The sequence below is a fragment of the Halichondria panicea genome, chromosome 12 (genome assembly GCF_963675165.1).
Source record: "Halichondria panicea chromosome 12, odHalPani1.1, whole genome shotgun sequence".
Lineage (NCBI taxonomy): Eukaryota > Metazoa > Porifera > Demospongiae > Suberitida > Halichondriidae > Halichondria > Halichondria panicea.
The window spans coordinates 2,314,845-2,342,834 of NC_087388.1; the positions used below are offsets into that span (position 1 = coordinate 2,314,845).

The 27,990-nt window shown below is 41.0% G+C and overlaps 3 protein-coding genes across 9 annotated transcripts in view; 1 reads left to right on the forward strand and 2 right to left on the reverse strand.

Moving 5' to 3' along the window:
* The window catches only part of LOC135345679 (uncharacterized), an 81,151-nt gene extending 78,714 nt beyond the window's left edge, over positions 1-2,437 (forward strand). For both annotated transcript variants that reach the window (XM_064543102.1, XM_064543104.1), the window contains 7 exons: positions 83-251; positions 828-912; positions 979-1,040; positions 1,197-1,366; positions 1,580-1,638; positions 1,759-1,838; positions 2,128-2,437. In XM_064543102.1, the coding sequence (XP_064399172.1) occupies positions 83-251; positions 828-912; positions 979-1,040; positions 1,197-1,366; positions 1,580-1,638; positions 1,759-1,838; positions 2,128-2,272 (770 nt within the window). In that variant the 3' untranslated portion in view covers positions 2,273-2,437. The remainder of the gene's footprint in view (positions 1-82; positions 252-827; positions 913-978; positions 1,041-1,196; positions 1,367-1,579; positions 1,639-1,758; positions 1,839-2,127) is intronic.
* LOC135345680 (uncharacterized) lies at positions 2,079-18,041 on the reverse strand. 2 transcript variants are annotated; one of them, XM_064543107.1, is made up of 10 exons: positions 17,749-18,041; positions 13,634-13,926; positions 11,162-11,266; positions 10,295-10,399; positions 5,166-7,372; positions 4,897-4,969; positions 4,757-4,798; positions 3,685-3,776; positions 3,080-3,457; positions 2,079-2,221 (listed from the first exon to the last, which is right to left on the reverse strand). In XM_064543107.1, exons 1-9 carry the CDS (start codon positions 17,790-17,792, stop codon positions 3,086-3,088), a joined length of 3,333 nt encoding a protein of 1,110 aa, XP_064399177.1. In that variant the 5' UTR covers positions 17,793-18,041; the 3' UTR covers positions 2,079-2,221; positions 3,080-3,085. The 2 variants fall into 2 exon arrangements, with proteins under 2 accessions (XP_064399177.1, XP_064399175.1); XM_064543105.1 differs by lacking the exon at positions 2,079-2,221 and having other exon boundaries at positions 2,895-3,457; positions 17,749-18,039.
* Positions 18,042-21,172: 3,131 nt separating this feature from the next.
* LOC135345690 (progressive ankylosis protein homolog B-like) lies at positions 21,173-27,987 on the reverse strand. Of its 5 annotated transcripts, none has more exons than XM_064543119.1 (11): positions 27,812-27,987; positions 27,123-27,336; positions 26,805-26,923; positions 26,309-26,392; positions 25,926-26,084; positions 25,059-25,286; positions 24,866-24,949; positions 23,667-23,796; positions 23,316-23,439; positions 22,216-22,315; positions 21,173-21,511 (listed from the first exon to the last, which is right to left on the reverse strand). In XM_064543119.1, exons 1-11 carry the CDS (start codon positions 27,920-27,922, stop codon positions 21,320-21,322), a joined length of 1,545 nt encoding a protein of 514 aa, XP_064399189.1. In that variant the 5' UTR covers positions 27,923-27,987; the 3' UTR covers positions 21,173-21,319. The 5 variants fall into 5 exon arrangements, 2 of the variants coding, with proteins under 2 accessions (XP_064399189.1, XP_064399190.1); XR_010397827.1 differs by having other exon boundaries at positions 21,462-21,511; positions 22,216-22,334; XR_010397828.1 differs by having other exon boundaries at positions 21,481-21,511; positions 22,216-22,419.
* Positions 27,988-27,990: the final 3 nt, after the last annotated feature.

A 27,990-nucleotide genomic window follows, 5' to 3' on the forward strand; every position in this document is an offset into this window, starting at 1 on the left:
GCATGCATGCTTGCAAGCTGGAAGGAAAATTGTAACACCAAATTCAAAATTAATGTTGCTTTTCTCTTCTAATTCTCTCCAGAGGGTGCTACAGACAGTACACGAAAGGATTTTCTGAGTGAGGCTCAGATGTTGGCTGCTTTTGACCATTCCAATGTGTTGGGGCTACTCAAGGTGGTGACCAAGAGTGAGCCAGTCCTCGTGATTATTCCATTCATGGTCAATGGAGACTTGAAGAACTATCTTAAAAGGTAGGGAAGCTTTGCATTTGCATTGTCGATGGTAAATTGCCAATTGCTAAATGGCAACGGAGCTCAAAAACTGACTAGCATATGTATTCAATTACTATATAATAGTTAGACACTGTTTTGGAGGTGTCCATGGGATTTAGAAGCCCAAAGGCATTGATTTAGTATCCCGAGCGTAGTGAGGGTGCTAAAGTGGCTGAGGGCTTCTAAATCACATGGACACCAACAAAACAGTGTCTAGATACTAGTGTGCATGTGCAAATCGTTTGACTACAATACAATCACTTGATAACAGAATATAAGGTATACTAAGTAAATTTGCAGGTATACTAAGTCCCATAGTATACCTGCTTTGAGGCACTTTTCCCATGTACTTCCCATGTAGATCTTATCAACTAGTGTCTAATGGCAGTTATAACCCTTTCCCTCCTATTGACGCTTTAAAGCGCCATAAATGGTACCCTGCACTTGCGACCATCATAAATGTCAGACAGTACCCAAATGTGCTAAAATCGAGGCATCTTGTAAAATGTCCTGTGTGTAGCAGCTGGTTACTGTCGTAACCCTTGTTCCTCCCAGTATGAAGAAGAAGCTTTCAATACATGCTTGTGATAACCAGAGAGCTCAGTTTGGAGTTCCCAAGCAACTACACATTGCTGAGCAGGTAATACTTGCAATAAGGCGTAAGATGTTGAAAATGAGATATTGTTTTTGCCCTCTTATAATATAGATTGCAGGAGGTATGGAGTACTTGGCTGCCAAATTCTTCATTCACAGGGATCTAGCTGCAAGGTACCGGTATAAACCAGAGACAGCGTGCTACTAGTTAGCAAGTTTACATAATTAAAAATTTTATAGGTGAAGGTCCTCTCAATAGAATGTGCACTTGTGTCATATAACATACATGTGTGCCATTGTGTCTCCATCACTGTATCTGCTGCATCCTAGGAACATTCTTGTTGGCGAGGACAACCACTGCAAGATAGCGGACTTTGGCCTGTCCCGAGCTCTGGCTCAGGAGGACACATACTACCATGTCAGTGAGGCCAGTCTGTTGCCTGTCAAGTGGATGGCCATTGAGTCACTGTTCTACAGGAAGTTCAGCACATATAGTGATGGTACGTGTGTTAATTGTTGTGGAAGTTTAGGACTATAATTATTTTTATGACGGCACATGCATGTGCATGTGCTAGCTGTGCTAACATTCAATTCCAATCATTGTCCTCCTAGCTGAATCCGAAGAATGATAACCATTCGTGTCCAAAAACTTATAAGTACTGTATGGAAGTGCATGTTAGTACGACATAGATCACTCTTCTCTTTTTTCACAGTGTGGTCTTTTGGAGTGGTTCTTTGGGAGATTTTCTCTTATGGTGCAGGCCCATACAAAGTAAGTTTAAGCTAATCTGTGTATACATGTGGAGATTGGAATGTGTAGAATTAATTCGTTAAACTGTAGCACACACAACGCGTGTGTTTACTGCATGTGACTACTTTAATTGTACTACAGGGTGTGAGTCCCGTTGGCATCCCCACCCACATTCAAAAAGGAAACAGATTGGAGTGCCCTGAGAAATGCCCTGCTGAAGTGTAAGCTATATCAATACTGACAGTTTATTGTATAGACCCATCGGTGTGGCATAAAGCATTCCGTCCTCAGGCCAAACACCTCATAACAACTGAGTTTGGTGCACACACATTTAATTTAGGTGTGAAATTAACACTTGTCATTCCATGTGTACTTTGCCACATCGGCTAAAATTGTGGACCATCAGCAACTTTCATCCGTGACATTGTATTAGAGCTGCATGCCCACGAGTATAATATTTTGGCCCGGCAGCTGCTGTAGTTATCATTGCTGAACCACACCCCCCTTTAGGTATGAGATGATGAATAGATGTTGGGATGAGGTGAAGGAGAAGAGAGGTACCTTCTCTCAGATTAAACTCCGCCTCAAGTCCATCACCATCAGTCTGCGGAGGTCAAAGGATAAGAATCAACTTGAAGAGGACGTGTACATTTGATTAACTGTTGATATTAGAAACACTTTTTATTCACAGGAAGTTTTGTTTTATTCCCTTGTAAATGCCACAACGTCGTGTATTGTGTTTTGATGATTATAAGCACTCTTATAATTATATACATGTACTGTATAGCGTGTATATTAATTTGAGTTTTCGCTAATTAAGCATGTGCACAAACATTAAATACCCACGAATTTAATAATGCATGCTGCAGAAAGGCTGCTATTCTGTGAAAATTAAATCTGCGAAAACCGTCATTCCGCGACAGTTTATCTCGAAATAATTATACCTGCTATAAAATTATGGTAAATTGTTGGTGTAATAATTATACTATCACACTATATTTTTTACAGCTAGGCTGCATGGACTGCTTACAAATTAAGCTGCACAACCTTATAAGTATATACTAATAACATGTTTGCAAAGAATGGCATCGTCCTCGAGCTCACAAGATTAATATTCCTCCCCAAGGGCCTTGAGGGTAAAGAAGACGGAGAGGATGGACCCCTATATTGAATAAACCAACTGGGAGCAATGAGTTGGTGTCTAGCGTTTGGTTGTACGTGTCTATAGTGCTTGTCGTTTGTGAGTTTGGTCACCAAACCCTTGCTGTGTCATCAAAGAGGCCAATTAAAATCATAATTGTATAATTATAGACAAACTAGCTTTATAGTATAGTAGTTTCTAGTGTTAGTGTTCGTTCGGTGATGAGTAGATCTACGTGCAATGGGTAAACATAATTATACAGAAAAACAATAAAACGAGTACAAACACAGAAAGGATATTGTGTGATTGTGTTACCCGTACTATTGATTAGTATTGTTGTGGAACTCTGTCAGCAATGTACTGACACACCCTAACAGCTACGTCTCCTCTCTTGAGATCTAGTAAGGTGATCAACAGGGCTCGGAAAGTGGCAACAAGAGGATTGGGGGCACGCCAGAGTTTCAAAGCCTTAGCCATTGCAGTTTGAATGTCTCGTTTGACAGCTAGGTCATAAATATCAGTTTGTTGGCCGGGAGTCAAACGTAACTGGTCGAGATAGTTCTCTAGATTATCGAAGCAGCCGGCTAGGATATGAATGTCATGTTCTATGACCTCTGTGTCCAGCTGGGTGTCATTCACTCCAGTCCTCTTCTTTAGGGCAGCGACTGTTAGACCAGCTGTCACCCAGGACCGATACACCTGTGTGTGTGTAAGGGACCAGAGGAAAGAGAATTAGTAACATAAATCAAAACTATAATGTTTTATAACTAACTATGTGGAAACATAAAACGAAATTCACACACTGCACAATGCGTACACACATACCATTAGAGCTAGCCAATTACACTAACAATGCACACACGTACGTTCATTTAATATGCGTATGCGTAAACACGTATACATGCATGTATTGTGATCAGTTACACCTTCAGTGCGTGTGGTTTATCTGATCGTGTCCTCTCACTCACTGACCAGTCCTCAACAGTTGGAGATGCTCCAGCCACCACAGGGAGAAAGTCTACGTATAGCCAGAGTGCACAAATGAACACAGTACAGTGTTTTAAACACTGTGCATGGATTTATATTCTAAGTAAATTACTGTGTCTTTGAGGGGTTTCTCTAATTAAAACTTCAGATGGGCTTTACGTCACCACACGGAAACATTGATACTTTTACACATCACCTATATAAAGTAGAGATACACATGCATGTACACATAACTTTGTGGTCTGAGCATGTCAACCAGGTAAAGACAAAAGCCAATAGAACACTAAATCTCCTATGACGAACCCTACATGGGTGTAGCAAAATTGCAAAAATTAAAGCTTATAATGCCCTAGTTCAACCCCATCTAGAAACTTCTTGTGCGGTTTGGACCCCACACCAGAAGCAATTAGTCAATGCATTAGAAAATGTGCAAAAAAGAGCATCGAGATGGATTACCGCAAAATGGAACAAAAAAAATTATCGATGGACCAAATCAAATCAAGAATGTTGTGACGAACTTAAGTGGCAGTCTATAAAGGAAAGACATAACATGCTAATGTGCTGTCAGGTATAGATACTTAAATAACTTAGACTAGTCTGTTATCTTTGTGCTTATTTAACTCACGTGTTAATGTGTATAGGTACTCATTTTTTTGTAAACTCACCCTTCTTGTGGAATTCCTTACCATAATTATAATAATAGTGTATTTCCTCGTATAATAATTTTAAGCACCACGTTCGGAATTTTTTCTTTTAATTGCTGTTCACTGTATTTGTTTATGCTTGTGCTTATTGTTGTTGTTAGTTTGTTTGTTTTCATCTGTATTTGGTGTTTCTGTTTCTGTTCTCGTTATTTTTTGTTGTTTGTCTCATTTGTTGTGGGGAGTACAATTATAGGCCACATGTGCCTTCTGTACAACCCTTTCTCTCCTTTGAGAGATAAAATTATTTCAATAAAAAAAACAACTGTCAAATGGAAAAGGGTAAAGAGAACTGAGTAACATATCTCACCATGGCTTGATGGTTCCTCAATCATTGTTAATGTGGCGCCATCTATAATGGGGGGGAGGGGACATTCAAAGTGCAGCATAGATATAATTATACTGATAACAGTGAAATTTTAAATGCACATTCAATTAGTCTGGCAGCACCTATGCTTGGTGTTGATCTTGGGGCTGGAAGTAGATTGTCACTAGTCTCCTTAGCAGCAACACCAGCCAGTTCCTAAATAGAGACACAAAGTCAACAAAATTAATTCGAACAGTACAATCTTGAGAGAGAACAAACACTTTTACACACAGTACAAAATCTTTAAAACAACACAATAAGAAATGTAACAGACTAATAATGAGCACATAACTTTGTGAACAGCAATTGCAACGAAGATGTAAGCATAGCCAAACAAAACATTTCAACTCACCAGAGGGTTACGTCCAGCAAACACACTAAGTGGATCCAGAATTCTTCTCAGTGCCTTACCACTTGAACTTCCATTGCTCTTCCAGACGTTTAGAACATCATCGAGATTACTGCACTCTTGAAACGCGGCGCTGGTATTCTCAGTAATGGATGTGCGTACGATACTAGCCAGTTGAGGATTCTTGTTCCAACACGTTGCAAGAGCCGAGATGAATCGATCAGACAGTTCCTTGTGTACTGGATTGAACAGAAGCTGTAGAATATTCTCACCGAGATCAGCGTACACTTCAGCTTGAAGAAGGTCACTCAATGGCATGTTCTCTACACCTTTAGCTGATATGACGCACATTTCTTGACCAACAACACTTTGAGCGAGGGACTTGAGATCAAAGACGTGTGTATCTTTCAGAGGGTACGTCACACTATCAGGAGGAAGGAGGGACTCCTCAGTGACTACAGTAAAGCATAACTCCGTAGAGGTGTCCAAAACTTTCTTCATTAGAGTTGAGCGCAGCTTGAGAAAGTCTAGTGACATTTGGCGAGCTTGAATCAAAACGATCACTTTCTTCTTGTCAATGACCTCCACCAGTACTTTGACACCATAAGCAGTGCTCCAGCAAACTCCAGTCTTCCAGACAGAGCATTGACGTTGCAGAGAAGGGTTGTCAGGATCTATCACTGGAGCAAGCCCTAGGGAAAGAGATATCCGAAGCAGAAGAACGTGGAGAAATCGAGCGTCCAAAAATTGGTCCTTGTGAGAGCATGACATCACCCAACCAAAATGATATGCAAGGTCGTCCCGATGATTGAAAACTTTCGTATCGACTTCTAATCGGATTAGGGCAGGACAGAATATGTATTTCTCGTCGGGCAATACAGACTCACCAGTGTCTGTTCTATGTTGATTGATAAGACAAAGGACTTCTTGGTCTTCAATGGGCACGGCGAATTCGAGATCAATTAAAAATCCAGTGAGCAATTCAGTGTTCAAGTTAGGCAAATGAGCAGCCAGCTTGGAGCAAGGTACCACACCAGTGCTTGTAGAGAGTTGACAGTGCTGATCGAAATCCTCTGGAGCAAATATAGTGCCATTGATTTCACCCAGGAGCTCTTGTTTCTTGAGAACAATGAAGCTTTTCTCTGGTGAGCTGAAATTGTGTAGAAAGAGGATGTGACCTTTGTCGTTGAGCTGAACACATATTTCAATAAGACGAGGAATGGTTGTCGGTATGAACGGTACAGCTTCTTTATGCTTCTTAGAGAGTACTTGATTAGATTCTTTTTTAATTTGGTACTGAACTTCTTCCAGTGATAACGCAATCTCATCCTTGCCAACAAGGTAAACCAAGAACATGTGTGCATTTAAGGAAACAGCCAACTTTGATCGAATGCGAGCACAAGTAGGGCCGACAGTGTCTCGCAGTATCTTCATGCCGCTAGAGTTGGAGTAGCGAGTATCCAAGGGAATGAATTTCAGTAGATCCAGGGTGGGATATCTCGAAACGGCTTGCAAAACGATCTCTTCTTTCTTCAAAATCTTCAATTTGTCAGTTGAGCAATCGGCATGGCTACCTACTACAATGAGTGGGGCTTTGCCCTCCATCTTGGCACACTGATTGGCAATGATCCCCAACCAATAGGAGACAGAATGGGTGGTGAAGGAGTCGTCTTTATGGAGCCCTAGGACTAGGACAATAATGGGCCGACATGCATCAACTGCTGACTTGATAATGGCAGCGTGACTGCTGTAGTAAGCCTCTTGACCAGCAAAGTCATAGACCAACACATCTCCAAAAACACGGCTTTTGAATAATCGAGGGATGATTCCGGCTGTTTTCTGGCTGACTCCATCAACTTCTTTAGGAGAGACAAATACGTTGATTAAAGATGTGAGTGCAGTTGGCTCGTGTTCCATTGCTTCAATGAGAGTGCTCTTTCCTTCGCCACCATGACCGATAACAAGCATTTTCACTGGGTTTTTTAGCGGATTCTTTGAAAATACTTTACCAAGAGCCTTGCGATGATTAGTATAAACATCTTCGGCAGTAGCCCCATTCTTTAACAAGAGTTTAATAACGTCTTTGTTCCATGCAAAAAAGAGTGGTGTCTGTCCATTGCCATTTTTTATATTGGGATTGCAACCAACGTCATTCAGAAGATACTCAACAATTTTGTTATGCCGATACTCACAAGCAATTAGTAGACTATCTGTGATGGGTATTAAATCACTGAGTGACAGCTAGCTAATAAAATTATAGTACTTTGATGCTCTTAGTACAAGTACAAATCGAATACTCTTACCTTTTGATTACATAATTAACTAATATACGTGCATATGACGGTTTAGAAGAGCACAGAGTAATTAATTGGCATGCATTCACATTGATTACATACGTTACTTTAATCGTTGAATTCTCGTCCACAGTTTTATTATACTGATAATGACAGATAAAGTACAGTAAGAATGCGGCCAAGTACTGTACTACAATGATAAAGTTTGATGTACCGAACAAAACTAACACAAAACGCCCTAAAGATGTTGAAGCCAGCACCATAGAAAAAAGAAGAAGCTTGTATCAAGCTACAAAGCAGCATACAAATACAAAAGCCTGACAAACCGATACATCTCAGCACTACTAGTATGCGCATGGCACGCTCTGATCTTGTACATAATTAACCCGAGGCGCAAGTAAAATTTTCGCGGATTGACACTGAACCTCAAAAATTGAGTGCCTCGAAAATTTGGGAATCATGCATTGTTTACTTTCGATATTGAAAAACCTCTCTATACTGTAGTGGTGTGGTCAATTGAACCTCTATCTACTATAATATACATAACTAGACCATAGACTCAGTGGCGTATAGGAACCACTTTCTCAATGGGGGGCTCTAGTTTTTAATGGAAAGTACGGCTATCTAGATATAGTGCAGCTTGATAAGTTATATTATAGCCTAGAAAGATGGGGGGGGGGGGGGGGGGGGAGGGGGCTTAAGCCCCTGGAGTCCCCCCTCTCCTACTCCACTGAGACTAGTAACAGTGAAACTCGACCTAGATTTTCTTGGCCAATAAGCGCTAGCATGCACACCTCACATACTTTTATTCTTTGAACAAAAAGTGAACTGCTGTACCCTTGAATTACTGTAGCGTCAGTTGAATTAACGTAGCAAACTACCGTACCCTCGAATTGACACAACCTTAGTTGAACTGCAAAAGTCGTAGTCTTAGTTGAACTGCAAAAGTAAATTGACTTAGCTTCAGTTGAATTGTACCCACAACCTCAAACCTCCACTTAATACCTACTATATGTGTGTACCTCAGGCCACTGTAAAAAACAACAGACATGTGTATACATTTTGTGTGGTTTTGCTTGCCCACCATGCAATTAAAGATGTATGCAGGGAACAACTAGTCCTTTACCAATATCTATCACCCAATTATGGTTACTGTTCATTTTGTGGAGGAAGTATCAGAATCTGTTCTCTAAGAATAATTATTATTATGACCCACTATCCTTCCTGCTGCTACTGTAACATGTATATGTACAGCATGAGCAACGAACGTTTCCATAATTATGTTCAGCAAATTTTTCACTAATCATGCTTTTGTTCAGTGTCGAGAATAGTAACTGCAATGACTAGTGTTCAAGCTGGCGCTGTGCTAATGCCTCTCGCCATGATTTGCTTTCGCTCAAAAGTATAGAAGAGGAAGTATAGAAGAGGAAAAAGTGTATAAAGTCTAAAACTGACTTGCATCTATTCAATTGTATAATTATGGTATCATTGTTGTGTTTTGTGGCTGCTTATACCAGGACCTCAAGGATCTAGGAAGCAACAAAGAAGAAGATTTTGTTTTCAATTAATTATAAGCGGAAGTGCATAATTAATTATTTTATAATTACTTCATAAAGTTAGCTTATCTATATAAAGTCACTGAGAAGAAAAGACTTATTTACATGCATCTATATATTGTTGTATTATGTGGCTTTAATACCAGGACCTCAAGAAAGAAGAAAATTGATTCTTCCAGGATCTGTAGTTCAGTGTATAAGAAGAAAAGACTTGTGTACATGCATATTGTTATCTATATTGTTATACAGTAGTGTTTTGTGGCTTACCAGGCCCTCAAGAAAAATATGATTCTGCCAGGAGGATCTGGATCTGGATCTTGGATATCACACGTGGGGAATGAGCGCGCATGCGCATTACATCCACAGGAATAATTAAAGGGTGTGTCCAAAGAGATCAATTTCACAAATGGCTACTGCTAGCTAGCTGTTTTAACAGGTATTTTCTGAGTCTTGTAGCTACTAGCGCTTTAGTGCAAGGCTAACTCATAATTTTTATGTTGAATAGAAAGTTTGTGCGGACAGATGATGCTATGAAAGATTCTAAAGAGACTGCAACAGCCTTCAATGTGAGTCAAACTAGCCATAACTCGAGAAAGAAGCTTTAGTTTGCTAATCCACGAATCAAAATCCAAGAGAACGTGGCTAGAAGCCTATAGAAGCTGTTAGTTTTCGTCGCATTGCAACTGTTGAACAGTTACAGCTGGAACACACACACACACACACACAATTACAGCTGGAACACACACACACACACACACACACACACACACACACACACACACACACACACACACACACACACACACACACACACACACACACACACACACACACACACACACACACACACACACACACACACACACACACACACACACACACACACACACACACACACACACACACACACACACACACACACACACACACACACACACACACACACACACACACACACACACACACACACACACACACACACACACACACACACACACACACACACACACACACACACACACACACACACACACACACACACACACACACACACACACACACACAGCTTTACCATATCCCTCATGCGGCTACGCCTCGAGGCATAAAAATACTACAGTTTGCATGTATCATAAGAGGCCACAATTATTCCTCGAGACGAAGTCGTGGTTATTTAGTTGGCCTCGCCTTTCGCGAAAACTCCCATGCAATCTCATCAACTTATCAGAAATGGGTGGTTGTAGTTCGCGAGGATACAGTTATTGGTTAACATGTAAAAACTTACCATTAACATCCACTTCGCAATGTGAGATCAAGTACTTGATAGTGTCCAGGTGCCCTTCTCTGACTGCCAATCCCAGTGGAGTTAGTCCATCACTGGTCACAGCTCCTGTAGTGGTGAGTCAGAGACACACTTAGTCAACAGCTGAATGATATATATAGAAGAATGAAAACACCGTGGGTGCTGATACCTCGGTAGAGGCGTCGAAGCTTTATAGCAATGAAGCTACAGTACTAACTAGTACTAGCAGACTATTAAAACACACATGCCGAGTAACAGTTGCAATTCTTACATTTATAAGGCAGCAGAGAATCAAAGCAGAAAAGAGTGGGAATGATCGACCTTGATTAAAAAGAATGCCGAAAGTAAGTTTAAGCTGGTGTTCTAAACTTCTAATGTAACAGCTAAGTTATATAATTATCAACAGATTTTGCTACACACGAGTCTGAATTAAGAGTCTGCAATGGCCTTCAAAGTAAAAGCAAACCTGTACAAATTTCGCTATGAATCTAATTATAAAACCTGTAAAGCCCAACCATAACTCGAGAACGAAGTATTATTTTGCAAATCCAAAAACATGACTAGAAGCCTATAGAAGCTCTTCTTGCACTTACAGACACTACCGTATACCTCGCTGCACATGCGCAACCGAGGCATAAATAGCTTGATTGAGAAAAGGTTGGCTAGTTTGGCTAGTTTAGTGTCCCCACAAAACACACTATGACAGACATCACATAATTATGCCATCACACAGTAAGTAATAAAGCAGGATTAATTTTCCTACCAGAAAGTTTACACAAACACACAAGAGCAGCAAATTCATTTTCTTGCTGACTTGTATACAGTGCCTTAAAAAATTATGCAACTTACCATTGACATCCACGTTGTACTCCGTGATTAGGTACCTGATAGTGTCCAGCTGCCCCTCTCTGACTGCCATTCCCAGTGGAGTTAGTCCATACATGTCTCCAGATTCTAGTAGTGAGTCAGGGAGCGTAAAAAATAAATTGAACTACAGTGAAATCTCCATTAACGACCACCTCCAAAGAGCAAGCACACGCTATATAAGGACCATGCAAGAGCTCAGGTCCGGATTGAAACTAAAATGATGTAAAAAGCAACCTCTCAGGAACAGCCACCTCTCTACTCTGTATAACGAGTAGCTCTCTAGTCAGCTTTAGCAATGGAAAATAGACCTCCCAGAACGAACAGCCACACCCAAAATTAGCTGTAAATTATTGTTGAGATAGCATTATTCTGCACAATCGTGAAAACCTAGCTGTAGTTCGTCCCTAGCCCTACAGCCTTTTCAAAGCTTGTATGAGCGAAAGAAGCAGTTAGCAAAGCTCCAAGAATCATTCAGCAAGAAATGACTCATAGCTAGAGCATACATAGCTGGCAATTGAAAATCTATTGAGAAGAAAAGACTTGTGTACATGCATATTGTTATCTATATTGTTATATATGGTAGTGTTTTGTGGCTTACCAGGCCCTCAAGAAAAAGATGACTCTGCCAGGAGAATCTGGATTCTAGATAATATTTTCTCACACGTGGGGAATGAGCGCGCATGTGCATTACATCCACAGGAATAATTAAAGGGTGTGTCTAAAGAGATCAATTTCACAAAATGGCTACTAAAGCTAGCTGTTTTAACAGATATTTTTTTACTCTTGTAGCTAACAAAAAGCTAGCGCTTTAGTGCAAGGCTAACTCATATGTTGAATACAAAGTTTGTGCGAACAGATGATGATTCTGAAGAGACTGCAACAGCCTTCAATATGAGTCAAACTAGCCATAACTCGAGAAAGAAGCTTTAGTTTGCTAATCCACGAATCAAAATCCAAGAGAACGTGGCTAGAAGCCTATATAAGCTGTTAGTTTTCGTCGTATTGCAACCGTTGAGCAGTTACAACTGGAACAGACACACACACACAGTCAGCTTTACCGTATTTCTCGTGCGGCTACGCCTCGAGGCATAATTAGGGTGTGTTTTCATACATTGAGGGTGTTTTTTAACCTTATGAGGGTGTCTTTTCTGCCAGTGAGGGTGCTTAATTGCTAATATAATGAGGGTGTACTTTCTGTCAGACTGAGTGAAGGTGCTTGCTAATCTTAGAGGGTGCATTTTCTGCCAGTGAGGGTGATCATTGCTGATCTTACGAAGGTGTGTTTTCATATACATTGAGGGTACTTGATGATAATTATGATGAGTGTGCTTGCTATTATATCATCATACGAGCTCTTTTCTTTGAGCCAATGAGTGACTCTGAGTGTGTACCATGATCTAAACAAAGCTGGGAGAGTCCCTTGCTTGCAGGACTGCGTACCATAAATTATGATGAAAGTAAACATAGACTCTTATACTTCGTTTTTAGTGGTCTGTAATGATTAACACATTGATACACGGGTGAATGCATCATTTATAAATACAGTGTCTACAACGTTGTGACGAATTGACATAGTCTTCTCCCTGCTCGCTTGTTTCCATGCTTTTTGGTGCTGCCCTTTAGCAACTCGCACATTGCAAATGTTTGCATGTGCGGTGTTACAGTAGTAATATTGCAAGCAAGGGACTCCCCCTCCCAGCTTTGCTTACATCATGGTACACAGTCCCAGGAGAGGTACGACAGGCGTGGTGCAGCTCAAACAATTAGCCTTTGATAGAACACTACTAATTATCCGCCCACGCACTGTGTTATTGTCGGAGGTTAATATTATTGCTTGAGCTGCACCACGCCTGTCATACCTCCTCTGACAACAGCCATATGCAAGCAAGGGACTCTCCCATGCAGCTTTGTTTAGATTATGGTACACATGCACTCAGAGTCATTGGCTCAAAGAAAAGAGTGATTATTATAGCAAGTATCTTCATCATATCAGCGAGTATAACCACAATGTATATACATGTATGAAAACACATCACCTTCATAAGAACAGCAATGATCACCCTCACTGGCAAAAAAATACACCCTCATAAGATTAGCAAGCACTCTCACTGGCAGAAAGTAGACTCTCATTTTACCTCGATGTGCATGCGCAAACGAGGTATATGGTAGTGTGTTTGTGTATCTGAGTGTGTGTGTCTCTCTGTCTTGTCTGTCTGTCTGTGTAGACTGCTACAGAGGCTCGCACAACAAACAAAGGGAGGAAGTGGAGCATGACAATAGGAATTTATAAGAAGCCTCCATGAACATCATGTTGGCACAACATCAATTACGCATGAATGATATAGCTTATAGATATTACTTTAAAATCACACATTTTGATAGCTATATATTATTCACAAAGATACGGCCATAAAGTGTTACGTGACACACACACACACACACACACTGACTTACCTAGGTCACACTGTCCAGTTGCCATCAGTAACTGGACACACTTCAAGTGTCCCCAGAGGCAGGCCCAGTGCAGGGGAGTGAACTTACGAACAGTCTGTACATTGACATCATTATCATCTCGCTGTGTAAGTATCTTCACTACATCAGGTTGATTGTCCCAGCATGCTATATGGAGAGCGGTCCATCCTTCACTGTCCCTCCAGCTTACAGGAGCTCCTCTAACCAGCAGCCTTTCCACTTCGTCCACATGCCCACCCTGGGAAGCTTTATTGAGTTGCTTACCCAGATCATCACTACAGTGTATTGAGAGAAGCTAGGTCAACAATGGAGGGAAGTATTTTGAATAATTTAAGACTGTTACTGTAATCTCACTCTTCAACTATAGTTAGGTGTGCCTGTATTTACGCCAATCTTAGGATCTAGGTAAATACCTTCACTTGCTAGCTATACATCTAGACCAAGTTTGCAGCTAGCTTCTGTGTGGACGTTACTATATGAAATACTGGATTCAATAAGAATTGCTCCAGCTAACCAAAGCAAGTAGATTTTTGTTGTTGAATGTAAATGTATAACATGTAGGTGTTTTGGTACAGGTAAACTGGCGCTTGCCTTATATCCAAACTAAACTGATATCAGACATTTACCGGAATACCACCGTTGAATGCAACCTATACGCTCTACAGGCTCGGTTCGGCGGACTGGCAATAAAAATCCTCCCAAGTTAGCTGACAAAGAACTGCACCATGCACTCTCTAACAGTCGCCTTATCCCTCACTGACCATATTATCCTGACTAGTCCGTGATCAGCTATTGAAGAGAGCTGAGGTCAGTAAGGACAACAGAAGAGACAGGCAGCCTCTATACATCTACAGCTACTGGGCTGGCTCCAGAAGGCAGTGGAGTTGTCCAAGACAAAAGGAGCCTCCACTTGGCTCACGGTTATCCCACTAACAGAATACGGCTTCACACTACATAAGCCTGTCTTCCAATGCCCTGGCACTATGGCTGGACCCCAACTCGCCTACCCGACTCCCTCTCCTGTGCCAAAGGAGGGTTTCCTGCACTAAAACACAACGAAATAAGATACTACAGCATATCCTTTTTCATTGTGTGTGGAGCCCAATCTACAACCTGTGAGCGCTGACCAACTCAACGGTGCCTCCGCACGACTGAATATATCGGCCAATGGTGTATGGGGGGGGGGGGCAGATTTCCGGTTTCAAAAAACATACTTTTATGAAGAGTATTCAACCCGCTAGCCCCCTCCAACAGAAACCAGCCACAAGTAGCAATATAATTATACAGAAAGCATAAACTGGAAAAGAAACGGGCATACCAGCAAAAAATTCAGGAAGTTGACCACCTTTTTTTCACACCTTTAGTCTATCAGTAACAGGAGGCATGGGAGGAACACTTTTCTACAAACGTCTGAGCTCACTACTCGCCCATAAATGGGACATCACTTACAACAAAATCCTGTGCTGGCTAAGGTACCGCCCAACCTTCTACGCTCGGCCATCCAAGCAATCAGAGGTGCAAGATCGTCAGTGGGACACGCAGCAAGGGCACCCACTGAGATTGACCTGATCTCAGCAGAATCCTATTTCACAATGAATGGACAGTACTAAGAGCGACGCTCGTTGGTATTCAACTAGTAAGCTGGAAAATGTATCTACAATTCATATACGCGTACCCTTAAGGTCTATTGTCGCTCTTATATACTACTGTACATGCATGTCATTCTATAAAATAATAGTTAACACAAGTTTCTACATGATTTAGAAGCCCAAAGGGCTGGTTGTAGTATCCCGAATGCATGCAGTGAGTTATCAGTGATATTATTTCAATCAGTAGGTTACTTGTTAGGATTGGCAAAGCGTTTGTTGTTGCGGGTTAGGGTTGGATAAAGAGTACATTAAGGTCACACACAATATTGGCTTCTGTGGGTTAAAATAACTTGAGCTAATACCTCACTTGGGGTCTTGTATCATAGCAACTGGGTGGGGTTAACTGCATGCAGTTCTAATTTTATAACAAAAACAATTATTCCTCGAAAAATTTCACTCACTTAGTAAAACACAACAACACATGATCAGTATAATTATGGAATGTTGTGTACATGCATGGCTTCTATTAATTAATGATTTAATAATGAGGATATGCGATGGCCACACAAAGTCCAGTTTCTCATACACTTCTTGCAGGATGCTGGGCGGGTGGTCTTTATTCATTGGTTTATGACATCTCCCTGGCCCCCAAAGCTATACTTATTCACACATGGCTTCATTTGAGTGGCAAGATGAGATCAGCAATATGTTTCGTGCAAGCTATCTGACCAACAGAGAGCAAAGGGTAGTCCTGGAGGGAACTATGTCAGACCCTGTTGCAGTGACCTCAGGTGTCCCACAAGGGTCAATCTTAGGACCGCTATTATTTAACATTTTCATGAACTCAATTGCTAACATCATGCAACCTGTCCACCAATGCCAAACTCATTCTATACGCAGACGACATCCTTCTCTACAAGCCCATAAACTCCACAATCGAAACTCAGGACCTACAGGGAGACGTCAATGAAATCAACTCCTGGATGCAATCTCACACGGCCTCACAGCAAACCACTCCAAGACCAAACTAACTCGCTTTAGACGCACTATCCCAGTGAATATAGATATTAACAACCATGCATCGGATCTCCCCATGTGATACTGAAAGTACCTTGGTGTAACTATCAACAATGATCGAAATGGGCATGTCATCCACAACACCTGCAAGAAGACCAAACAACATCTTGACTTCATCCATCGCAAGTTCCATCAATCACCACCTCAGATCAGGAACAAGATCTACCGCACTGCTGTTCTGCCTAAGTTAGACTATTGCGGTGCAGTCTGGGACCCTCATCATCACACAGATATGGAAAGCGTTCAAAAATGTGCAGGGAAAATAGTAACGAAGCAGTGGAGGGCAGAATACCCTGACCTGCTTGCCTCCTTAAACTAGAAACCTCTGTCATCTCGAAAGAAGAACCAAAAACTGAAAGTCTGCTTTAATATACCGTATAGCGCGAAATTTTCGAGGGGCTTAATTTTCGCGGATTTCGTGGGTTAGAATTCTACACGAAAATAAGTCCACGAAAATTTTTCAATTACCTGCTATAACGTGCAAAAATTTAAGGCGTGGCTTCCGGTTAGCAGTCATTCCGCGAACATTGTGCAACGAAATGGCTTTTAGAGGCCAATCCACGAAATATAAGTGCCTCGAAAATTTCACGCTATACGGTACTTAATAATTTATCTATAATATCTCCCAATGTTTTCACCCTCCATCCTCGCCCTTCCCCCCGTCACCCTCACAATCAAATTATTTTTAAACCATTTGTTAACACCCTAGCCCATAGACATTCCTTTTTTGTAAGCGTAATCCCTATTTGGAACTCCCTTCCCCTAAATGTTATCAGTAGCCCTAGCCCATCTGTTTTCAAACTATCCCTGTCAAAACTAGTAACATAAGTTCCTTTTTTCCACTTAAGTACACCTGCACCTTTACTTTTCGGTTATGGGCTGACTTCATTATTAGCTTTATTTAGCTACCTTGTCATATCCTGTACGCTTCCTTTGCATCAAACGAAAAAAAAAAGCGGTAGGAGCGGGCAGGTATGAGAAACTAGTTTGTGTGGCTTATTAATAAACCACTGATCAAAATGATCGTAGAAAGGGGTAGGGAATGTCTAGCACTTCTGTTGGATGATATAAAAGTAAATAGAGCCTCGGGTTGGGGCATGCCCAACTACGGTGTTGTATAGCGGGGCACCTCAAACTGGCTCTGTACATAAACTTATACATAGACAGGCCAGACTGATAGATCTCTAGATCAGAGATCTATCTGACTAAGTATCTAGATCTAGATCTAACCAGCACAGTGCTTTTCAAGTAGGTTGAAGATCATTCAAAGTTTTCAAGTAGGTTGAAGATCATTCAAAGTTGAATGTTGAAATGAAGAGTCCCAGCTTTGTGGTTTTAATAGTGGCTTGTAGATCTATCTACTCATTTCAACATTCAACTTTGACTGTAATAGATATTCTACACCCTAGCCCTGTAGTTGTACAAGCTCACCTTGTTGCCATAGGCATAGTACAAGCTCGCCCTGGAGCGGCCATAGGACTGACTGGCTGGCTGGTGTGCAGGGACAGGGGCACTTAGCTGAATCTATAATAATTTATTTTATAGAGTTCGACTGAGTTTTAGGCAATCTTTTGAGACCCGCCCCTAGGCCTATTTTCCGATTAGTCTACGTAGAGTCTATATCTAGTCCGTTAGATATTATAATATAGGTCTGTAGGTCTAGGAAAACATTGCACTGGAAGCAAACAAAGGATTCGCTATGCAATCCACTGAACCAGCTGATGGATCTTCTTGAGATTGCATCCATGTAGTCTAAGTATTAATAGAGTAATCAATCGAATATCGGGCGGCACCTATTTCCGGACACGGCCACGCCTAACTAGAGAACAGCTGTGATCATTTATTGCCAGCAGTACATAGCAGGGGCCCCTACTAACCTGGACACAAAATTTCGAGTCGTATCATTAGTCTTAGTAGAAGCAAGAGCTCTTGAAACGCAAAATACGGACATACGCATGATCATCCAATCTGTTGTATTCTCGTTTAGCCACTGCAGAGACCTCTTGTAAAGAGCAAACAGAACTATAAGTATACCTAAAGAAAGATAGACTACTGTGCTATACAAACAGCATCTAAACAAAACTCTTGGTGCTATACAAATTACACAGTTCAAGTAATCGTTGTAGTGAAGGTTAAAGTGCGGACATCTTCTCTTCCATTGCTGCCTCCCTGATCACACTACCTCGCAGATCAATTTCAAACACGTGGATGGATTAAAGTTAGCTGATGAACTTGTGCATGTGAAGGGCTCTGTACTGGACCTTTAGCTTGCTTTGAAATTTGTGAGTTACACTTACTTGGTTGTAATGTTTTTGTACACAGTGTGTATGATTAAACTGTTACATGAACCTGAGACTTTCTGAATAATAGTCAGATGCTCTTACTACTGAGCTACCAGAGCTCTTAGGCATTGGAACGGAGAATATAATTTCAAATTCAAGCCTAGAGCTTTGTAATAGGCCATATGTGTAGTTTAGCCTGTAAAGGGGCATGTGATTGGCATGCCAGCACACCTAAGGCCAGGCACGTGTGTAAAAGTATGCCCCTTGAATAGAAATATAGTGCTAGCTATTCTGCACATACATTTAAACGTACATAGTCTCATGCCCAGCCACTTTACCTGTGGTAGGCTAATTGCAAGAACCTGCTGTTGTGGGTATAAGGCACAGGATACAAAGTATTCCTTTGGTTTTTAATATGCATATTTTTGTTGTTTGCAGTTGTTTGATGGCTCAGCTCAGCTTGAATGACCGTGTGTTTGTCGCACGAAGAACTTTTACTCTCTCGCCACCGCGATCGTCTTATATACCCACAGTTGCGAAACGACCAACCTCTTACAAGTCATGGACTGAAAGTACCCTCTATAAAGCATACTTAGCACATATTGAAGATGGGCTCTCAGTACGAGATGCTGCCGAGGCATATGGAGTACCTAAGTCAACTCTTCAGGATCGCGTCAGTGGACGAGTTAAGTTTGGGGCGAGAAGTGGCCCACCAAAGCTCCTCACTGATGAGGAAGAGAATGAACTTGTTAGTTTTCTCTGTGGTTGTGCATCAATGGGCTATGCAAAATCCAAACAGGAAGTTTTGGCACTGGTTCGTAACATTGTTCAAACAAAAGGACTTCGAACTGCCGTAGTCACTGATGGGTGGTGGACCTCGTTTAAGAAGAGGCATGGTGAACTAGCTGTACGTGCTGCAGAGCCATTATCATACTCAAGGGCTGTAGCAAGTTCTCCCCAAGTAATTTCTTGCTATTATGACTTGTTGGAGCAGACGCTGACAGAGAATGATTTACTCGATTGCCCATCCCAAATCTACAACATGGACGAAACAGGCATGCCCCTCGACCCTGCACCTCCAAAAATCATCACTGTCAGAGGTGTAAAACACCCAATAAAAATCTCAACCGGAAATAAAGCACAGCTTACATTTTTCCCATGCACGTAAATGATAGTGGAGGGCACTCCAAGTGATACTCCGGTTTCCGCATCAGATTTTGTTCTATTTTTTTTCCTTCATGTAATATCAAACAGTACAAATGTACAAAAGCAACAAACCAAAAGATAAGAGGGGGGGGGGGCATACAGTTTAGCGGATACCATCCGCTGAAGGAGGTAAAGTTTGTTGGCGATGAAATGTGCAATGGCCAGGCGATGAAACAGATGCTTCTTGGTGGAGGATGTAGAATGCGTCATAGTTACTCTCCGGTCGATGGCATTTCCGATGGCACCTATGATGTTGATTGTTTCTTCGCCTAGACCTCCTAGTGTTTCTGCCACAATAGGAATGAAGTTTACACCTATGGAGCGGCAGGCCTGTAGATGGGTGGTGAGCTTGCGCCTTACTCCAACTTCTAGGGCGTGTCCAGGGGAGAAGGCAGCTTCATGAATGAGGGTTTGCTGGAGCGGTGAAATTACATGGACGTCTCTGCCGCCTTGCCAAGTTGGGAGGAAGACATCAGCGGGTCTTGACAGGGATTCTGGAATTAAACCTTGGGCCTCGCGGGATGGTCTGAGAGCTGCAGATTGAGCGGCTGAGAAAATAACATCTCTGACCGCATTGTGGCGGGTGATTCTGGTCACCATATTCGCCGGCGGAGGTGCGACATGCTGGGCAGAGGTGGGGGGCACTGTGGAGAGGGATGCCGAGCCAATATTTCAAGCAGCCGTTGAATTCCTTGTCCTGCATGTGGAGGCCAAGCACATCTGATTTCTACTACGCATGCGCAGAATGGCCCACATGGTACAAAAATAGTGTGGTAATGATAATTATTCATTTGCAAAATAATGAGTTCATGAGGTGAAAACCAATGACATACTGATAAAAACCGTCTGCCTGCATGCTAGAGAAACCTCAGTATCACTAGTATCAGTATCAGAAACCAGAGTATCACTAGGAGTGGGCCTAATCAGTCTTTCTTATTATACGTAAAATTTCAGAGAGATGCTTGAAACAATTAAGTGCATGTATATACTGATCCCCCTACTGCATGTATATAATGCACTTGTCAAACTAATGCCCCCCCTACCGGGGAAAAGTTGGGGATTAGACTTGAAATTGCCTCCCTATACCTATAGGGGACTTATATGTATAATCCCTACATAACCCCCATGTTGTACTAGGATTCCTAGTGGAAGTACCAGGGGATTAGACCGACATTTATAACATGATATGCAGTGCCAGGGAGATTAGATCATGCGATTGGTCTAATCCCACCTATCCCCGGTAGGGGGGAGGGGCATTAGTTTGACAAGTGCATAACTTAACACACAATCATGTATATATGTGCATGCTTTTTCACATGCATGCAGTATTATATATAACTTCTACGTTTCAAATTGAACATACCTGATAATCATGAGAACTCAAATTATAAGGAAAACATTCGATTCCCATAGTTGACACGAATTCGAATACATATATATAATGATTTGATTGTAAGCTGAAAGACAGTATAATAATTATAACACCTCACAAAACAGGAAAATACATGCACAGCCTACAATGAAGTGGTTTCAGAGTTTTGAATTGTTTTATACTCAGTGGAATCATTAGTTAACTCAATGTTAACCAGTCCGCCAATGGGAGAGAGCTCCACGGCTTTTTCTTGATTGCTCTCATTCTCCTCTGTGACGAGGGAGTTAATATCAACCTCATTTTGTATTGTTGCACTGGAGTTAGTCCTCCATTTCTGTGGAAATAAACACACATAGCAAGCTGCATGCATGCAGTATTAATAGTAGACGATTTAGTTTCATGGATTTTAATAGCTTTTTCATAAACAAAACTAGAGCACTGAAGTGCAAACTCTCGGCGTTTTGATTTAGTGAGTCAACAGCCTCGAGTCATGGTGTAGGTCAATGTGTAGGTTCGAGCTTTTTAGCTTCTTAGCTTTTTACAATTTACTCGCTTTTATTCGACAACGAAGCTTTAACAAACTACTTCCTTGTTGTGTATAATTGGGGCTATATACATGGTACAAACACAGTGCTATCACATCCATGCAGGTGAGTAGACTCAGACAGACAGACCGACTACTATAACCCGTGGCGCCTCGGGTTATATCAATGTATACAATGATTGTTGTAATGTTCTAGCATAGTTTATGGTACTAGCTATACATTTCTCTGTTTCTACCTATTATTTGATTGGTGTAATTATTGCTATAGCCACATGCATGCTAATACTCAAGAACAATTAATCATTTGACTGTTACAAGTGTACAACAGTATAATTTTATCTGCGACTACTTTGGCATACTTTTGATATTGATAAAAGTGTCTACTGTTGAAGACTTACATAGTTGAGGCCAATAGAAAGGTCACTAATTAATGCATGCACGGAGATTTGAGTTACTAATAGGTATAAAGACACATAGCACTCAGTACCACTCACCCTCCAGCAAGCGTAGATGGGGGTGATGATGCCCAGCACAACCATTTCAGAAAAAAACCCAGAATAGAGAGCTAACACTCCTAGCAACGCTCCATTCATTCTACATCCGTGGAAGAAATCTGTGGATAATCCGTAGATAGTACTGGAAGTGCATAAGGCCCAACGGGTTGACTGTGCACACAATCATGTGTGGGCCTTCACGTACTGTATAATTACACTGTGTAGTTACAGTGTACGTGTTGTACAAATTGTTATAGACTGATCTACACGTTTACAATCTACACGTTTACAATTAATCGACACAGTCAACAATTAATGTAGCCTCATATACATTAATTTCTACAAACTGCTTCAAAATTAATATACAGACACATATAAACATTAGAACAAAGCTAATCATTATCATACTAATCATTCTGAGATACGTAGAGATACTGCATATACCGCATATAGCGGGTAATTTTTGGGGGTTAAATAATAATTCGTAATGGAGCAATATTTAGTCCGATATGTTTTTTGGCTGTCTGCACAGTGAGTAAAAGGTGGTAAATGATCGTTTCAAAAACTGGCGGGCTCAGGAATTTAACCACGAAAACTACAACATGTTTGACCACGAAAATTACTTGCTACTGCAGCACTAGATAATACTAACCTTTGAATTTATGCGAGCGGCTACCATATCGCATAAATTTGTATCACACAATTAGTGGCTTTTAATCGAGGCCTGTACAATCTCCATTGAAATCGCGGCGTTTAATCGAGGAAATAAATTAATCGCATAAAATAAAAACTGCATAACATTATTTTTCGTAGCGTTAAAATTGGCCAAACGAAGAATTCTCACATATAATATTTCTAGCACTACGGTACAGTATTATACGTGGAGCAAAGTATAAAAATGTGTACAATGTATAATATACATGTATGTTAAAGCAAAACTCATCATCATCTTAATTACGGATCATTATTTTGTATCATTATTTATATAAAGACCATGCATGCATCTTCAATGTACTACTACTGCTACCTCTGTATTATATAATAGTAAAGATTGGGAGGATACCCTTGAGGTCATTAAAATACTTGTAGGCATTCCTCACCCGAGAGCCCTGAGAGTGAAGAAGACAGCAAAGATGATGCCCAGTCGAATAAACCCACTGGGAGCGACTAGCTTGGTCTGTTTGTGTAGAGTCAGCCATCCAGTCAGAGACGCTCTCACACTTACTATACAGAACACAGTAAATTGGTGAGGGTGGTAAAGCTTTGTGCATAATAAAAACCAGTTCTATAGTTAATATTTTAGAGAACACACAGAACATGCATGAAGTAGTCTCTTCGTGTCATTTCCCTGACACCTACATGCATAATATAAAAACGACATACATACAGAGTGATATAAGTATATATGCAGCTCAGCTCGGGCATGCAGTATACATGCATGGAGAATGTACCAGTGAAACAGAAGAAGGAAAACACTCTGAGAGGGTCAACACAGAGGAGGGCAAGGTATGGAGGGATGCCCACTGCTGACACCAAGATGCTCACTGACACACCAGGCACCCAGTACACACACAGAGAGAACTGTGCATTCATGAGTAAATGAATCACATGCTATAATATTATGCAGCATAAAATCATAAATTAACGTTCATATACGTATACAATACATAATCATAATAATTATATATTAATTTTGGAAACGTCAGGGAGTCTATACAGGGTAACAAATTTTAGATTAATTAGCCATAAGGTATTTATAAATGGAACACTTACATAACTAGTGTTCAAGCTGGCGCTGTGCTAATGCCTCTCGCCATGTTTTTGCTTTCGCTCAAAAGTATTAGAGTGTTATATTATTAGTTTCTATAATGAATTTTATATTAAAGTTAGCTTATCTATATAAAGTCACTGAGAAGAAAAGACTTATTTACATGCATCTATTGTTGTTATTTTTGTGGCTTACCAGGACCTCAAAAGAAGAAAATTGATTCTTCCAGAATCTGTAGTTCAGTGTATATAATATCTAAGAACCTGTGTACATGCATATTGTTATCTATAATTATTGTTATAATTATGGTAGTGTTTTGTGGCTTACCTGAAGACAAAGATGATTCTGCTATAGCGCTAGGAGGATCTGGATCTGGATCTTGGATATTATTTTCTCACACGTGGGGAATGAGCGTGCATGCGCATTACATACACAGGAATAATTAAAGGGTGTGTCCAAAGAGATCAATGGCTACTGCTAGCTAGCTGTTTTAACAGATATTTTCTGAGTATTGTAGCTAACAAAAAGCTAGCGCTTTAGTGCAAGGCTAACTCATATGTTGAATAGAAAGTTTGTGCGGACAGATGATGCTATGAAAGATTCTGAAGAGACTGCAACAGCCTTCAATGTGAGTCAAACTAGCCATAACTCGAGAAAGAAGCTTTAGTTTGCTAATCCACGAATCAATATCCAAGAGAACGTGGCTAGAAGCCTATAGAAGCTGTTAGTTTTCGTCGCATTACAACCGTTGAGCAGTTACAGCTGGAACAGACACACAGACAGACAGACACACACACACACACACAGTCAGCTTTACCGTATCCCTCCTGCGGCTACGCCTCGAGGCATAATTATTCTTCTGTGCCCCGAAAAATATCTTACCAGGAAAGAGAATGCCAAAGTTGCGATGATGAAGATCGCAACTTTTTTTCCAGCGATTACACGACGAGAATTGTCTTCTCGCTTCTGTATGCAAAAATACAGGAGCACTACTCTTAATTGTGACTGCATGCAGACTCAGTACATACACTAGTCACACTGAAGTATATAAATAAACAGATATTGGACAGTTTACCTTTTGAAAAGTTGGCGAGACAGTTCTGAGCTGATTGAGCCATCCGTAAGCCATTCTGCCCAAAGGGTACGTTGCTGTGAGAACAGCGACAGCTGTGGCAGCCTGGCACTCGTTGGGGGAGTAGCGTGCCACAAGGAGGTTGATCATGGGTCGACTCATCCTCTGAATACCCAGTACAAACACCAGAGGAGATATGAAAAAGACCAGTCTCAGTAAAGTCACCCTTTCCTGTGGAAAAATTAGCATAAAGGCAAGGTAAGAGGCATGCTAGGTTGAAAAGCTAATAACTTGTTATCATAGATCCAGGCACCCCGGTCTCTTAGGAGGGTCATGTATACATACATATGAGCCTGTTCATTAAACAACAAGATGCTCATAATTCACCCTGTGCGTTGAGCTTCATCGCACATATTATACTTTTTTACTGTAATGACCTTAACATAATTATAGGGAATTGATCGTGAATCGGGAATGATTGAGAAAGTAACGATTAGAAAATAAAAACTGTTTTTTTGTCACCTTCAAAGATCGCCTACAGGATTTAACTATTAGTATAGATTTTCAACCACTGTCTCATGCGGTTATAAAGCAGTTCATGAAAGTGTCTAGTTTGCTCAAACAGCTCATTTTTGTGTCCACACACACACACACCATGCAATCACTCTACCCCTAGCTGCTGCGCAAGCACAGGGTAACTGTGTACAGAGCTATACATGTAGCACCCAAACCATCAACACAATCACTTTTAAATGTAAGTTTGGATGCTATAAATTTAAAGGGCAGCCATACACAACCAAAATACAACTACGCATCCGGTGTAATACTCACAAATTGAGAAGCAAAAAATCATCATATATTCCAACTCACAATAATTTTCTTGCTGAGCTTTGGGTACACCAGTCTATAGAACCCGCCTAGAGTGATGACACAACGGGTGATGACCCCACAGTAGGCGGAGAGTATGGGAACGACAATGGGAGCACTGCATACTAGCGGTGTGTACAGTAGCACTGCTACACAGAATATCTGTAAGGGGTACGTAGTACACGTAAAAGGTGGGGATATATTGAAGCCACTTCTACAAATTGGTCAGAGACGGCAAGCGGCTAAAAAATACATAATACACTCCAAACTGAACCCTCAAAGCATAGCAATAGATTTCTAACACAAGGTTTGGGATTAATTATAGTACATACATGACTGTGGTACATAACATTATACTAGAAAAATCTGTGGAATGATAAAATCACCTGAGCCATTATCTCAGCGAGTGAAGCAAACCCAACTAGAGAGCTGTGTCTGTACTGCAGCAACACTCCACCATGATACCATGACTGAGGGGAGGGGTGGGGGGGGGGGGGTGATGGTGTAACATTTTAGTAAAATGCACGATTACAACGTACAATACTGTATAATTCCAGCGCAATTAATACTACCACATAAGCATGTATAGCATGTAACTTCTGGGGGGAAAAATATTCATGGTTAAGCAATATTTAGTCAGTTTATGGATATTTCGTGGTTGCTGCTTGCACGCAGGTAAAGGTAGTCAAGGTCGCTTCATTCGTGGTTAAAATAATTTGTACTCAGGGATTCAACCATAAATATTTTGCCCCCCGGAAATTACCCGCTATACAGTGATAGCTTTAGATAATTAAGGGAATGGGCCTGCATTAATTTGTAAGACTTCACAATGCAAGTGGGATAAAAAATGTTCAAAACAGCTACAAAATTACTTGTACTCACAATGGAATCAATGAGAGGGAAGACAGAGAGATAGGCAAATGCAGTGTACGTTAGCTCTGCTACGTTGTCCGACACTCGGTGTAGGTCCTTGATTAGCCACACCCCTAGCTGAGTTTTGGCTGAAGAAAACGATAAACAAAGTATACCAACAAGAATAAATACCAGGCATCTGCTGATAACATTTTCTAGGAAACCACTATACCAGCTATATCGCTGCACAGTCAATATAAATATATAATTATGCAACAGATGAAGAGTTGGAAATCGGTGAACATAAATGCAATATAGTCAACGTGTAAGTTAATGGCATACACTCACCAATCACAACGATGATTATGGTGACACCTATTCCCATGACAACCACACAGAGCAGTAGCTTGTGGAATCCTGGCCGGTCGTGTACCAAGACCACACCCACTTGTTTGACCTCTTGTAGCATCCCAACAAAGAGCTTGACAAAGACATAGGCTAAACCGAATGCAGCCAGAGTGTCCACGACATTCAAAGAGCTAGCCACACTCCTGTTCAAGAACTGGGGAAGGGTAGTTATGGTGAACTATTTGCACCTGCAAAACTAATCTACCAACATTTCGTCCGATAACAGAAAGTATGCCCAGAGTAACCATGCAGACGTTTCTTTCCTTCCCACGCTACTATACAGTGTATATATATTAAATGATAAACGGCTGGTAATTACGAGACTGCTGTACCATCTTTCTTCTAACTACAGCGCCACTCTAAGAGAAGCGTCAAGTTCACGAAATAATTTTTATTTAACTTCAATTGAGTGCGAAAATTGATCTATGATAGCCTCATGGAAACAGCTACTAGTAATCTACGTTCTATCGCTAAGCGCCACTCTAATAATTATAAGCGTCAAACTGGAATTATAGTTTTTTCTTGTCCCACTGGAAAATCGTAATAGTGGCGCTGTATAAATCAGAAGACGGTACGCGGTATATACGTATAGCGCACTGTGGAAGGCAGTGTCACAACAATAATATCACCTGCTCTCCTACATCAGCAATGACATCAGTGAGGGCCAGAGGTACAACAAACTTGAATAATGTGAAGTAGTCATTGGTGAGGACACTGGTGAGCTGTTCCAGGCACTTCATATCTCAATACCTATACCTGATTAGAGTCTAGGTACGCACACGTTCCAATTCTAGAAAGAGGGGTGTGG

Bases quoted from the DNA above. Each gene is read 5' to 3' on its own strand.
- LOC135345680 (XM_064543107.1), bottom strand. From the start codon at position 17,792: ATGGCCGCTCCAGGGCGAGCTTGTACTATGCCTATGGCAACAAG. The intron at 7,373-10,294 runs GTAAGTTTTTAC...TACCCATCACAG, and splicing joins TTGCGAAGTGGATGTTAATG to ATAGTCTACTAATTGCTTGT. The intron at 4,970-5,165 runs GTGAGTTGAAAT...GTCTCTATTTAG, and splicing joins TTGCTGGACGTAACCCTCTG to GAACTGGCTGGTGTTGCTGC.
- LOC135345690 (XM_064543119.1), bottom strand. From the start codon at position 27,922: ATGAAGTGCCTGGAACAGCTCACCAGTGTCCTCACCAATGACTACTTC. The intron at 26,085-26,308 runs GTGATTTTATCA...TACCCCTTACAG, and splicing joins TCGCTGAGATAATGGCTCAG to ATATTCTGTGTAGCAGTGCT. The intron at 21,512-22,215 runs GTGAGTGGTACT...TTATTTCCACAG, and splicing joins CCATCTACGCTTGCTGGAGG to AAATGGAGGACTAACTCCAG.